Below are 15,404 nucleotides of genomic sequence, written 5' to 3' on the forward strand. Positions count from 1 at the left end.
AACTTGCACTGATGTAATGACAGGCTGAAAATGGCAAGGTTATTTGAGTCTGGAACAGGGAGGGGAGGAGTGAAATGGGTAGAAATAGGAGTTGTAGTATTATCTCTGCAACTCACTAGATGTGTAGCTCCAGGCAACATTTTTAACTTTCCTGAACCTAAAATTTGCTCGTCATTTGTCACATCAACATCTCATGAGTTTAAGAGGATTAAAAATGATAAGGGATGTTTTAAGCCATAAAATGTTATTTCTGTTTAATAGTTTTTGCATATGAGCAAACCTGTACATAAGCTATTAAAGATGTTTGTGTCTATGAAGGTAAGCCTCTGGCCTCTTTGGAAAGTCATGGGGTGGGAAGAGAGTCACTTCCTCCATCAAATTCTGTCCCTGTAAGTACATTTGAAGTCGGGCGGGGGATGGAGAGAACTGCTACCCCATTGTCTGTCTCCTTTTATGAATTACTGGTCTCCCTCTCCTCGTCTGCTTTTAAATAGATCAGGTAGATTATGATGAGTTTCCTCCAGGTAACAAAATCCACCCTGCTGAGCGATTTCTGGAAGCTTATTGAACATCCAACACAATGGCCCACCAGAATGGTCCAACAATGACAGTCTCAGGATGTCAACAGGAACCAACAGGAACTTGCAGGACTGGGCCTGACTTCTCTGTCCAACAACAGTCTCAAAGGTGAGTAATATTGCAGCAGGATAGTCCTGTCTTACATAAACTGAAAGCATTTCTATTGCCTACCAGGCCAATCTTTTGAAGTAATAGTTTCCATAAATTTATTTTATTCTGTTTCAGAAAGGGCAAGCCCAAGATAGAGAAGAAAGCAATTCATATGAGGTCATCAAAATTGTCCACTCCTTCCAGCATCCCAAATCTCTAGATTTCAGAACTGCCTCACTGAACCCCAAATCCCTAACATCAGGTGCTTTTTTCATTCATCGTCAGGGCAGAGTGTGGGGAAGTCTAATGATGTCTTCCCCAGACAGTAGTTGGAAAGACATTGTTGACCTGGGTTTGACATTCCAGGGTCTACACTGTTGAAGTGAATGGAGAATTGTAATAACCATCTAGACAGTCAGAGACTCTACATTCTTTCTGGACCGTGCTCTACCATATAGGCTTCTGCTCCCATAATCCGTGTATGTCAGGTATCTGATTGTAACCTAAATTACTAAGACAACTGCTTGTAGTTTTCAGTTTGTCGGGTGGACAAAGCCTCAGCTGAAACCTGAAGACACAGGGAAGTGTCTCCGTCTGTAATTTTTAAAATATTCCATGCACTTCTTGATTTGCCAAATGGCTGGTTGGCTGCAATGGACAAGTAAGCCAATGCAGTGGCTTCAGGATCGTGTGTGTTAGGAGTGTGTGTGTGTGTGTGGGGGGGAACATAAATCACAAATATGAGGAATCTGAATTGTTTTAAAAAGTTCACGATATAAATAATAAAGACTGGTACAGTCAAAGGCCACTATTTGAATCTCTTAGACATCCAGACCGTTTTGGAAATGATGCCAGAGGAGCTACGACTAACGACAAGGTGTCACGTACGTATATGGAGGTGGACGTTGATGGCAGGCATCGAGGTACCCACAAACTCCAACAGAGGCCCCTGTGTACCCTCAAAGGATTGCTGAACTCTATCTCATATACTTCAGAAGCCCTAATCTTATCTAGAATAATGAGTAAAATGCTTGAATTATATAAAAAGTATCACCCATGCAAATACCTATTTGTTAAAATATGGCTTTTGTTTAGGCTAATCTCAATAAGAAAAGTAATAGCCTCATTTCTATGACTCTTTTAGAATGTGGGAAATTTCTCATGCATCGGCCCTTCCCTGAGCAGTAAGATGGGCATCTAGTTTGATTTATTGATAGAATGAGGGGAAAGAATCCAACTTAGCCTTATCTTCTCTTAAAACTGAATCAATAAATCATGGGCCTGATGGAAAATAAATTTACTGAAGCTATAAGAAAGCTTAGCGTGGTCAGGTTCTGACTGGCTGCATTTTGGGCCCTGCTGGCCATCAGATCACTTGAACCCCGATAACAGGTTTTCCTTTCACAACTGCAGGTATCGTCACATTGACATTTCCATTAGCCCGGAGAAGTTTCTTGCAGTCACTACAGAACATGTTAACAACCAGCACCCAGGCAATCATGCCCTAAGACGTCCTCTCTGCTATGTTACTGTGTATGGGGCCGGGGTGGGGGTGGGGGTGGGCGGGGGGAGGCAGGGGGTTGTGCGAGAAGGGGAAGAAGACATTGTATTGCTTGCTTATGGCCCTTTTGATAAGGAATACAGTCGTAAGCAAAACCAACAGGCAGAAGGTGATGAAAGAACAGGCAAAAGCAACAGACAGACGAGATGATCATGGGGTCCAGCAGACACATTCCTAAATTAATACAACTGTTGCAGTCAGATGGAAGGTGCTGGTCTAACAGACTCAAACATTAGTCTGCTGAGCAACACTCCCACGCCTCCACAGAGTAGCATTTTTATTGCAGTATGTCCTTCATGGAAAATGAACAAAATTTTAAATAAATCACAATTACTTATTGCTTAGTATTTTGGATAATAAATTCTTTAGTTTATCAGTACCTCAGGGCCTTCAAATGTGCATTCTTCAAATAGTTTCAATTACATATACATTCTTTCTCCTGAACAATAAATTATTCTTTAAAAAAAAAAAGTAAAAGGAAAAGATACATAATTTTAAAGCAAAGAAAAACAAAAAAACATATACTTTTGACATTTGTCTTAAACTTATATGAAAACAACTCTATGTTAGATGCTTAAATATAAATAATAAAGGACATTATGTTATTTACAATGTTACACAGTAAGTTGAGAGAGTAAAAAAACTGACATTAACTCATAAAGACAGTAAATGATTTAGGAAAACATCCAAGTAACGTACAATGTGTATTTACAAAAGAATATATAATAGAACTCGTGATATGTGGCCATTTCCCTTTACCTGCATTTCTCTGCAGTGTTTCATGGGTCCTTGCAGATAGAAATCTCTGTGGGTGGTGAAAGGGAGCCAGTGCTAAAAGATAAAACAAGGCCTTCCTTATTTCCACTAATGTGAGCCATGCACCTTTTTACCCAGGCCAAAAAAAAAAAAAAAAGTTATGAGCTAGTTACCCTGGATAAACTCCATCTACATCACGACAGTCGCACCAAAACACGGAAGATATGGTATGTCGGTGTCTGGGACACATTCACATATACTCAGGCAGAGTGCCATTTTGTAGACAGCATGAGGCCATCCAGGCAATCTTGGGGGGAAAATAAAAAGGTCATACCAGCCAAGAAGGGAGAGTAGGCCGGGAAAGGAATCTTGGGTGACGGAAAGAAGTTTTGCGTCCGCTGCGCTACCCCTCATGGGATATGACGTCAGACCCGGGGAGACAAAGCTGCTGTCAAACTCCCAGGTGGCCTCCCCCACCTGAAAAGCCACGAAAACTTGCCACATGCTGGGAATATCGGTTCACGCTCCTTCTTTGCATTGCCACTGCACTGTCTGAGTTTATGGACAGAGCTGGTTGAGAGCGATGTGGTAACTACCACAGAGGAGTCCTTGCGAACACAAAGCTCGTGGTTGCAACGCACAGCCCTGAGGAACCAGCCGTCCTTTCTTCTCAGGGGGAGCTCTGGTCCTATAGATGGAAAGGCTGTCCCAGCTAACATGCCACCTCTCTGAGTGACCGGAATCAAGTCAGAAATAAAATTTCCTCTTGTCCTAACTGTTCGTATGTATGTGTGGCCTGAAACATTTAGAGCTATCTTCACACTGGGGAATATGTTCATTGCTCTCAACAGGAGATTCGATTTATTCCTGGAATTCTCCACCATGGGGCCTTTGGGTACTCCAATGCCTGAAGATTTCTGAAACAGAGATTTTGGACTTTGAATTCACGGTAGAAATTTCTTTATTGACTGACATAGCCTCTGGATGAGGCAAGGCCTTCAAAGGCAATATTGGCATAAGTTAGAGAAGCTCTTTGGGTCGACTGTCTTCTTCCCCTGCCATGAGCTTACTCGTTTCTACAGAACTGGGCAATCAGAGCGACTTGTGCAGCCTGACAGGAGCAGTGAGGACACTGCTGAGCACAGAGAAAGCGGCTTGTGAATAAGGAAGGACAGGTTAGGATACCAAATACTAAAAGTAACTGCCAGGACCCGCAGACAGACACCTCTGTGGGTTGCAGAAACATGTAAGGAGCTTAATGACATGACTCATGCCCAGCCCACGTTTCCCCAAGACCTCCTTGCCTGTCACGTCTCCTCGTTAATGTTCATATAGAAATTTGATGAACTAAATTCAGTTCACCTGCAAACAAGGAGCCGTTGCTTTTGCTGACTTCACGCCTGGTATTCTGAACCCCCTGCCAACCTGCTTCCCATTTTGTCCCATGGATCCTAGGAGGTCACTGGGAATCTAAGTAGAGCTCTGGCCAGCTTTGACAGATATCTGGCAGGGCATGAAATGGGGTCTGCGTTGTTTTTTTTTTTTTTTTTTTTTTTTTAATTGCCTTGTTTTCCTGAATCAGCAGTTATCTCCAATGGTAACACCTCTAGGCCTTCTTTGGACTTACAATCACAGAGAACATGCAAAGTTCAGACCCATCTTCATCCTGTTTTGTGACATTAAAGCAGAAAGTAAGAAGTGGGGCAGGGGGTGGATGATAAGGGCTGCAGATGGAGAGGTCAGTACACAGGCGGGGGTCACTTCTGCAAGGAAAGGTGCGATCTTTTCAACACTACCAACATTTCCTGATGAATCATCGCTCGTGGAAGGTTCTCGCTAATCACAAATCACATGCACATTGGCCATTCCTGACAAAAATGTTCATGCATAGTTGTGACCTAATCAAGGCAACATCGAGAAACAAGAGAAAAATCATGAGGAGAAGGGAGCGGTCAACAAAACTGTTTAAAACTGCAATCATGTCACACAGCCGTTCTCCACCTGCGCCTTCTATACATTCCCTGTTTCTAGACACACTACAACAGAAATATTGCCTATGGTGACTAATCACCACCACATACAGCAGGCACATTTCACTGCAGAAGCATTGCAGACCAACTGCTGAGTGTGCTGTTTCAGCTGGTTTGCTTGTGCCATGACACGTCTATTCTCCAGCTGTTAGGACACAACCAATCCCTGGCTCCAAAATCGGTGGACAACCCAAGTCAGGAACGATTGCACCTTTTCCAGCCACGGTTTGATCTTCAGCTAGATGACCTGTTGTGTCATTCCCCCAGAAGGTGAGGCGAGTCCTCTTATAAAGTGATGGATGTACCCTGATAGCAAGCCAGAGCCCGAGTTCTATGCTCTCCCCCAAACTGTTGCTCTTTGTCAAGAAAAGGAAACCAAAAGAAAGCAAATGGCTGCTCTTTTCTAGTGAGAGCCGGCTGTCTTCTGATGAAGAATATCGCTTTAAAAAAAGCACAAGATTACTTTCTTCCTAATATTTAACATTACTTAATGCAGTTTCCTGCTGTAATTAATAGTAGCATGCTGTTGGATCTACTATTATCTCAGAGCCCAGTGAAGCAAACCTTTGGCTGGCGGAGTAGACACAACTCATTTCGTATACCGAAAGCAAAAGAAAACTTCGTACAAAAGAGAAGAGTATTTGGATGGATGTGCCATTACAAGACGCACTGATCGGGCGCTACTAGAAGCAAACGGAGGGGAAGTTGCAAGTCTCACAAATCGTACATCCTGTCAACATCATAACGCAATGCACAAGAAGCCAGCGAGAACTGAATATATGGGAGGTTTTGCTGAAATACTGTGGAAAAGCAATCACAGTAACTGTACAAAACTTGCTCTCAACGTAACAGAACATAAAGGCACCATTGATATCTTTCTCGTTTTGAAATACTGTAAAAAATTGCTACATATGGCACATAACACATTTTTACATACATATATTTAATTTATAAAAGTTTTTTTTTCCTGTTTTCTATTCGCAGAACTGCTAAAATAAAATAAATTGTTTAATTTAAGGTGGAATACTTTATTATATAAAATAAAGTTTTACAGGTGAATCTATGTGTTTATTTAGGTTTTATACAGCGATAGGGTCTTGGTTAGCGATTACACTCGTCAGCCTGGCCTGCAATTCTTCCTGCGGAGAGAAGCGGCCTGCTGGGTTAGTCCTGCTGTCCGCCAGGCGGAAGGCAGGTGCTGCCTCAAGACTGGCGGCCAGGGGGTTCTGAATGCCCAGGAAGGGGGTATCTTCCCCTACTCTCTCATCTTCTGTCTCACTCTCTGAGTGAGTGCCTTCCGCACTTGCGTTGCTGTCCATTTCCAACCTGTTGGCAATGTGGCCATTGGGCTTGGTTCTTTTGGGCCGCCGGCTACTGGTGAGTTTCTTAACAGGCTCTTGAGCTGGCTCGTACTCCTGGGTGGTTTCATACTCCTCGTCCTCCACTATCCTCAAGGGGCTAGGGGGCAGGCTGTTGCTCTCATGCGCGGGGTTATGGTGGTAGGAGGTGAACTGCGGGGGGTGGCGGTCGTACTTCTCCCGCAGCCTCGGTGGTGTCACGAGAAGCAGAGGTCTTTCTTCTTCCACGAAGGGGCTGACTGCCATGGAGGGCATGGATACCGTCGTGCCGGACACAGGTGGAGACATTTCCGAAGGGGGCGATTTGGGGGAGCTTGGCGTGTGGAAATCTACAGGTGACATACGAGCCGGGGTGGTCATTGCTGACACATACCTGTGTGAGCACAGAATACCCCGCGTGAGTGTGGTGGAATAAGAGGCATCCAAGCAGGGAGGGGACGGGGACAGAATTCGCGCTATTATAGAATCAGAAAACAAAGACGGTCGATTCGTTGGATACATCTGGATTTTTAACGCTAAGGACATTCAGCACCCTTGGAGTCTAACATTATGTAGCCAAGAGTTTCCTCACAGGAGTGCATGCAAAGATCAGCTAAGTGGCCTAACTCATGGAAACTTTGGGGATTTTCAATCTCATCATGGTTTTAAATAAAAGCCTGTGAGTCAGGATAAGAGGGCACTGGGTCCCGGAAACCTTTCAGTTTACGAGGACCAAGGCACAGGGATTTGGAAGGGAAACAAGTATTACTTAAATACTATACCTTCCTAAAGGCCAAGGGGTCTTAGAGAATGAAGCCCAAATGGGGAATGGAAGAAGATCTAAGATGAGTTGCTGATAGCTGGATCTGAATGCATTTGGATCTGTGTGACTTGTTTCTCCTTAGCTCAGCTATAAGGTTATGTCTTATGAAAAAAAAAGAGCATAGTGACTTAGATTTATTCCTGATAACAGTGTAACACATTTGTGTGCTTTTAGTTTTTCCATGAAATGCTACCTCTTCACATTCAATTTGCAACTATCCATCTCAGTGACCAAGACATTCAGAAATAAGCCTGGGAGAACCGTAGGTTGGCTCCCTGGCTGTGTCCAATCTCCAGTCCACCTCTCTTCAAAAACCCAAGGCTGTATCAATCTTTGGCTTATATTTGGTGACTGCTCAAGGGGTGGCTGCACCATGTTACCTTAGGTCCTGTTATGTCCAATGGTGCTCGGTAAACCTCACTGTGACTACACTGAGTGCATTCTTTATTGTTTTCTTTCTTTCTTTCTGTTTTTTTTTTTTTTTTTTTCCGTATCACGTTTTTCTCCACCAGAACAAGAGACCTGACTTACTACTGAGGAAGATGGGGCTTATTCAGAGTCACATTTCTCAACTTCTGTAAAAATGTTGCCAATGCACAGCACCAAGGACTCTTTTCTTCACTTTGGCATTCACAGAGTCTAATTTGACATTAACTTGTGATGACACAGGACACCATTATCTGAACGCTAGCTAACAGGAACAGGAAGCCTATTAACTTTCCTGCTTTTCAGCCATGATTCAGAGTCACATGGATGTGAGGTCTAGCTGTGTCTAAACTGGGAAGGCGTCTTAGAGATTGAAATACTTGGGGCTCGAGGCTTCAACTTTCATTCTGGGGATACTTAAATTAAGCTCTCTGAGAAACGCTAATCCAAATTCAACCAATGCGTATAGGCAATGGATCTTTTCTCTCCATGCTCTGTAGGTCCCGCTATATTTTGCAGTCCTAGATAATATCTGTGGTATGCGTGGAAGCCTACCACAGCAGGGAAATGTCAGCCTTTAAAGAGAAATATCACACGTAGCGATGAAGAAAGAATTTGTCCCTGAGGTCTTTTTCAGGTCTCAAAAAATAATGAATTAAGACAGATAGAATTTCTCAATACATAAAGATACAATTATATGAATTTAAGACTCATGTTTTAAACCAGTTTGGGACCATGCCTACTTTTTCACAGATGAATGACAGAGCAGCCTTTAATTCCATAGAATTCTGAGATACCATTTTGGGGCAAAGACCCTTGAGGAGTGGTCAGCAAGCTCTACATGACCTGCTGGCCCCAAACTAGTCATCTTTTGTTTTAAGGACTGCCCAGTCAGTCCATGAGTGGACAGAGTCTATCAGAGTTATCTCCACCCATGTAACTACCAAATAGGTATGGACACGTACCAAGGCAATATCACGTCAACCTTTCAGCAAGTGGTCAAAGATCACACTGAGATGGTGATATATAAACAAACAAATGACACCATTTTGGGTTTGCAAACAGACAAGCGATAGCGTACTGATATGCTGCCAATGCTGGTTGGATATAACTCTCCCAATTTGAGTGAAAATGAATAAAGAGAACCTATGAATTCAGTATCCCTAGTAAGCATCTCTTAGTTTGCTTTCTTCTACTCTTTATTTTACCTTGTCTGTAACTCCCCCAGCCCAATCCGAGACCCCCAGAAGAAAGCCAAAACATTCTGGAATAAAGGACCATGTCGAAAGCAATATTGGTTTGGAAACCAGCTGTGAAGACTGCCAGACACAGCAGACAAAACATTTATTTATTCATCCCTTCTTCGAATTTCATAAAAGGGATACTATGTGGTGGAACACAAGCGGTCATTCCCCACGACAGTCAGCAGTGACACAGCCCTTGATTTGATTTAACCGAGGCTGGAAGGTAAGAAAGAGTTAGCACACGAGAACACGAGAGCAGCTCGACCAGAGTTTGGGTAACTGGCAAATTAGAATTACAGAAAGGGTCCTTATCAACCATTGGTGCCATCTCTCTAAAGTTACAGCCGAGAAAACCGAGATCCTGGGTGGGTCTGAGCCTAAGGCCAGAGCTAGGAACTCCAGGTTTGGCGCACCTTCCACATCAAACCGTTCCCGCTCTTTAAGAGTCTGTTGCCTGTCAGCCGCTGGGATGACGCGAGAAGCTCAGGAGAAGTGAGCTCAGACAAAAAGGTGACTTCCTCAGCTAGGAAACTCCTAGCACAGGCAACTGCTGCCCCTTATTCTCATTAGAGTAGATTTCCGTAGGTGAGACCGCAGGTGCTCACGGGGATTCCCCTACTGCGGCTCTTTCTCCTCTGCAGTAGCTGTGCCCTTGGGGTTTACCTTTCACTATGAGGAGAGTCTCGGTAGGAGTCAGGGGTTTCTCTGGCATGCCTGAGGAAGCTGTTACACTCGCGAGGGCCTCCCACGCCATTAAGTCGTCCTCTTGGGCCCCCAGAGGGGCTGCTGTGCCTACTGTTCTCTACTGATGACATCATGATTACAGAGTGGCTTTCCGAAATGATGCTTTCAGTGTGCCCATTACTCCAGCTAGAGGGGAAACGTGAGAGGCGAAGAGATATACTTATGCATTTCTTAATTACATGCCAAAATGGAAATACCAATCACAGACGTGATCTGGTAACTATTTCAAATTATTGGTGTATCGGCAGTTCACTACAACATTACTTGTCTCAGAATAGAATTGTCAGAAAGATACTCACTGTAGAAAGGATTTAGAATGGCTTTGTAAGGATACAGCTTATGTATTTGCTCACCCATTTGACACATTATTTTCCAAACGTCGCTATGTACTACGTATTCGTACAATCTCTCTGTTCTTGAGCGGCTTACGTTAAGGAAATACTTGGCCTGTGAGCTGCATTTTGCAGTCCAGTGTTGCCCTTGGTAGCATGAACTGGATCAGCAAGACATCTGAGAATTTAGAGTTCAGTTATTAAACCAGTTCTCACGTGCATTTCCAAAGGCAGCCCAATCATTGGAAGAAGCCAACTTTTAAGCATTATAGAGCATCTAAGCCAGACTTTTTCCACTGTAGCAATTCAGTGAGGGGTCGGGCCTGAGTAAAGACAATCTCTAAAATGGGGAACGAAGATCCTGTGAGTAGGCACTCTTTTCATTTTCAGTAATGAAAAACTTGAGGCTCAAATTTAAACAGCAATTAAATGGCAGAGCCAGTTGATGTCCAAAGTCTGTTTTTGTCCTAAACCATACATTTAACCGTGTGTCCCTGCCTCATAAGTGAGTATCTCCTGTTCCTTTCTTAGGCAGTGACAGCAAAAGGCAATATATACAAATTTACTCTTGGAGGAGTGCCTTAGAATTTTATTTTTCCTTCTCATACCTGTGACTAGGAGTCTGAGTGACAGTGGTGGAGTGGTGAGCTGTAGAGGTATAGTGACTGGTCGAGAATGATGTCTCCGCTTCTCTCTCAACAATATGCTCACTAGAGATGACGTTTTTAGAGACGTATTGCTGGATAAACAAAGAGACACACCTTGAAGATTCATATTCATCAAAACAGTAACATCAGCATCACACACAAAAATCTATTCTGAGTACATATGCTTCCTAATAAATTCCATTTCTCCAATGGTCAGATGGCAAGTCATACCCTGGCTACATGGCCTTTAAATTCAATAAATGAAATTAATAAATTATCCTTTGGATGTGCACGTGGCATAGATTCTATAGTCTTAACTGCGTATTATCAGAAACAGACCTATTCCTTCTGTCTTATTTCCAACTGAAAATGTGACTGGAATTCAATACAAATCTCTGCCCGATATCCATTTTTGTCATCGTTGTTATAAGTGAAAGAAGATTAACAGATAGTTGACTGAAACAAAAACGTAGAGATGGTTTGTCTTATTTCAAATTTCAAGTCAGTGGAGGAAGTTTTTTGTTTTTTTGTTTTTTTTTTTACAATATCTGCATTTGGGATCTTCCTTTCTTTTTCAGTTTCCCAGCGCCCATGTTGCTCTAATGATATCACTGAAATTTTTAACTTATCGGTGGTAAGACTAACACGGCCACCAAGAGATCTGAAGGACGTACAGAAGCTGTCAAGATCACACATCTTGACAAAGCACATAACGTACAGGGGGCGTATCCATGGTGCAAATAGATTCTACTTTATTTTCATCACCAAATCACACTAGCTATTACTTCAGTAGATTCAATATCCACTGCAGTCAATGAAAGAAGCACACTTGAAGTTGTCTTTTAAAGACACCACATTGTGTAAAATAACAGAAAAAGGCATGTAAAGGAATATTCTCGGTTGAAATGGGCACTTTATAAGCAATGGGCTGTGGGCTTTAAAAGAACCTGATGTGTTTACGGAAACCCCCAAAATATACAGCTCGAGTGATGTTTGAAACTCTGGTTGGTTCTTTTAGCGGAAAGGCTATTATTCCGTGTGGCTCTTTCTGGGACGTAAAGTTAGCTTGTTTTAAGGCAAAGATGGTGATGTCATAAATAATGAGCTCTTCCTAGTCTGTGTACCATTTCACTCTTGGTCCTTGAAAGGCAATGTAACCTTAGTGAATCTAATGAAAATGATACTTAACAATTATTGAACACTCACTGAATGTCACTGGGCTAAGTGTTTTATATGGATTGTCTTATTTACTGCTCACAGAACTTTCTGAAGTAGGTATTATTTTTAGGCCTGTTGTCATCATGAGGAAACAGGGTTTAGACAGATTAAAGCCCAAAGCAACACAGCCCAAGACATAATTGGAATCACGCAGCCACTTAGACACAGTGACAGATTGGAGGTGTGCCCGTATGTAGTGAATGCATTTATCAACTGTGTAGAACATTCCAGTGAACACTGTGGGGTGGGGGGAGGAAAGCAGCAAAATATACTAATATATCGGCCTTTCCTCTGTCCTTGGAAGGTCTTCGCTACAGGTCTTGCTGGTAGTAACCACCAAGGCTGAACAGGATTCTAGGATAGATTTGCTCCAAACAAAAGACACATTTTCCTATAGGATAGAGAGTGGTACTGAATGTAGTCTTCAAGCTTTGCCTACAAAAAGCCATGCATCAGAGGGAAATGAAGTGAACAGGAAAAAATTATGGTGCAAAAAATATGGAGAAACACTCCAAAAGGCAGGAAAGCTGAATCTGGCTCTAGGAGGCTGGAAAGATTGTATCTAAAGACTCTTCAGAATGTGTGACCTATTTCTATCTAAAAGCCTAGTGCTTGGTAAATTTTAAACAGAATGAGTGATTGAGGATCTGTTTCCTCTGGAGGGTCTGACATCCTATAGAAAGAGTCAGGGAAGAGGAGGCATCGTTCTTTCAGTTTTGCCACTGAGAAGCGAGTTTGATAAGTCACTTGGCCCTCCCACGCCCTAATTTTTCCCTTGGTAAGTCAGAATCAGTAAATCATCGGGCGCTGGGAAATGCCTCTAATAAAAATGAGTCTAAAGCCCTTAGCTCAGTTATTAGCACTAATCAGTTATAGACTGGAATAGCCTTCATTTCCAAATCATAAAAATAAAATAAAATAAAATAAAATATTTCCTCCTGATTCTTGTATCATTCATTTCATTATTTTTCTTTCTGTTTTTCTTTTCTTTCTTCCGGTCCTCGTCTCCCTGCAGAACAAACCCAATATTATTATGCCAACCCCTTAATGAACACTTTGTAAGAGGAAATGTGCTGGTGTTACAGGAACCAAATTCACTTTAAAAAATGTTCCCATTCTTTTCTCCTGGAGAAACCCTGGATTCCTGGAAGCTGTGGTGATTAATGGCAGTAGCTAAGAGCCTAAGAGCTTTAGAAAATAAACTTCAAGGTGCCTGAACAGAGGAGAGATGCTCAGCTTTTCCACTGGCCAGAGTCAACATACATTCACCAGCTGGACGTTCTCGGGGGGTGGGTTGGGGTGGTGAGGCCCGTTTGCTATGTTCACCATGTTGTTTCGCTCAGACCGAAGACTCTGCCGAAGCCGGTCATGAAGCTTTTTCCGTTGTTTCCTGGATATGAAAAAGAGGGAGCATTTATTATTTTTTTTTTCTGTTATTTGGTACAATTTTTTATACTACCAACATGTAACTCAGGTAGGAGATTAGTGGTGGTGACAGGAGAGGGTGTACCACTCCATCTCAGAATCTGCCTGTGGACAGAAGTAGAATCCCACATTCTTAGTGAATAGATTTAAGAAGTTGGGTGGGATTCTTACAGATATTGAACCAGACTGCTGAGAGATCAGAAAAAAAAAAAAGGAGAAGATACATCAAGTTGATATTTGGCTCAAACCCCAACTTTGGTCATCAATCCATCTTTGCCTAAGTCTTACACATGGTCATTTGTCTTAGGTAACAATTTGTGCCGTGCAATTGACGAGGCTGATTCTGATTTCATTTATAATTTTGTCTGTGGGTCTCTTAAGGAAATGCAGTTAATTTTGAATCTGTGCCTCATACACAGTGTGTGAGCATGTGTAGCATCGTACATGAGCGCAGACAGGTACATATTTTGCCAGTAGATTTAGCGCAGTTATAACATGATCTCACTCCGGTAACGCTTTTTTTGTGTAACTAGGCAATGAGTATTGAAATATTGAAGTTGAATCTAGTAGGATTCATAAGGTAGATTCTAGTAAGGCTTATCTCTATCACTCAATTCTGTCAACACATTAAATCCTGGGGTACTGGGGCGCCTGGGTGGCTCTCATAGTTCGTGAGTTTGAGCCCCGCGTTGCTCTCTGTTCTAATAGCTCAGCGCCTGGAGCCTGCTTCGGATTCTGTATCTCTCTCTCTCTGTCCCTCCCCTGCTCGTGCTCTGTCTCTGTCTGTCTCTCTCTCTCAAAAATAAATAAACATTACAAAATTTTTAAACGAAACCCTGGGGTATTAAGAAAATGCTATCCATGCCCTTAATTTTATGGTATAAAAGCATATTGTCTTTGTTCTTCAATGCAACATTCAGGCCATGATAATATCCCCATGACTAGTCTTGGCAAGAGAGTTTGTGTGATGAAGCACCAAAATAAAACAAAACTGTTAACATTATTTCCTACTTTAAGTGGATATTCTACGTAAGAGAGAAAAGTGAAGGGACTTCATGCCACACGGTAATTGTGTTTGTTCATAGGGACCCAGCTTCAAGGGCCAGACACAGTGAACACACATCTGCTTTAGTGTTTTCTCTAATTCTTTCAAAGCAAGATTTGCTTGATTTTCCTCCCATGAGATTCCTTTTGTACATCTCACGCTTTGAGAGCATTTGAACCAGTAAGCTCATTAGATGGAACAGAAAATCAATCACAATGATGTTTTTAAAAACCTGCATTCCCAACACCACCAAGTGTTTCCTTTATCTCCTAAGTCTGAGTGCAAAGCAGAACATGTCCTCAGCAGGGATAGGACAAGTGCGCCTTGGTCACCGACTGCTGTCCTCTCAGGATGTGGTGTCACGTGCACGTCCACACGCACACGCATGTGCCCCACAGGACCGTCCCTCCACCCCTTTTGATCACGGGCCGTGGTCAATGACCAGAAGTCTTCTGAACATTTTCGCACAGGCAGAGCTTTCTAGTTATGTGATTAGAAAAGGTCCTCCAGAGAGATTATTCCGGGGAGAAACATGAGAAGAAACATCCCCCTGCCTCCCCACTCCCCCTTCTCAAGACCAGGCCGTTGAATCTGTTTTGTGCAAAGCCCCGCCGGCTAGGCCGTCTCTGCGTGAAGGGGAGAGAGGCACGGAGGAGGAAGCTTTACTTGGTTTTGCAGTATGCCACCACACACATGATGCCGACCACAAGCAGGGCGATGCAGATGCCGGTGATGGTCAGCACTCTCTTCTGGTAGAGCTCCTCCGCTTCTGGAAAGGGATGAGAGCAGACGTCACCAAGGCCCCCTTACACGTGCCGGGACTTAACAACTGAACAGTTGGCATGCTGCGTTGGCATTGTCCATGTTCACAAGAAAGTAAATACGAGACAATTCATTACTTTTGCAGACATACTTAAGGTACAGCATACTCTGCATTGTACTTTGAGCATAAACAGCAAAGCCAGCTGGGGCCATGTGCGATAAAAAAAATTACACTATTAAGTTACTTTACATATAAGCTGCAGGTATATATGTATTAAACTGGCAAATCATCATTAATTATAAAATAATTATTTAGTCAAAACTGTAGTTTTTAATTAAATAAAAAAAAACCATATCTTGCAAAGACAACAGGAATCAATGCCAA

General features: G+C 42.7%; 1 protein-coding gene across 4 annotated transcripts in view; it reads right to left on the reverse strand.

The window, feature by feature from the left end:
• Positions 1–3,133: 3,133 nt before the first annotated feature.
• NRG1 (neuregulin 1) overlaps positions 3,134–15,404 on the reverse strand; it is a 1,105,519-nt gene continuing 1,093,248 nt past the window's right edge. For 3 of the 4 annotated variants that reach the window (XM_049631635.1, XM_049631636.1, XM_049631638.1), the window contains 5 exons: positions 14,924–15,026; positions 13,051–13,177; positions 10,531–10,661; positions 9,510–9,716; positions 3,134–6,747 (listed from right to left, as the gene is read on the reverse strand). In XM_049631635.1, coding sequence (XP_049487592.1) covers positions 6,096–6,747; positions 9,510–9,716; positions 10,531–10,661; positions 13,051–13,177; positions 14,924–15,026 — 1,220 coding nt within the window. In that variant the 3' untranslated portion in view covers positions 3,134–6,095. The other variant, XM_049631639.1, reaches the window with a different exon arrangement.

This window comes from Panthera uncia, chromosome B1 (assembly GCF_023721935.1).
Source record: "Panthera uncia isolate 11264 chromosome B1, Puncia_PCG_1.0, whole genome shotgun sequence".
In the NCBI taxonomy this organism is placed as follows: domain Eukaryota; kingdom Metazoa; phylum Chordata; class Mammalia; order Carnivora; family Felidae; genus Panthera; species Panthera uncia.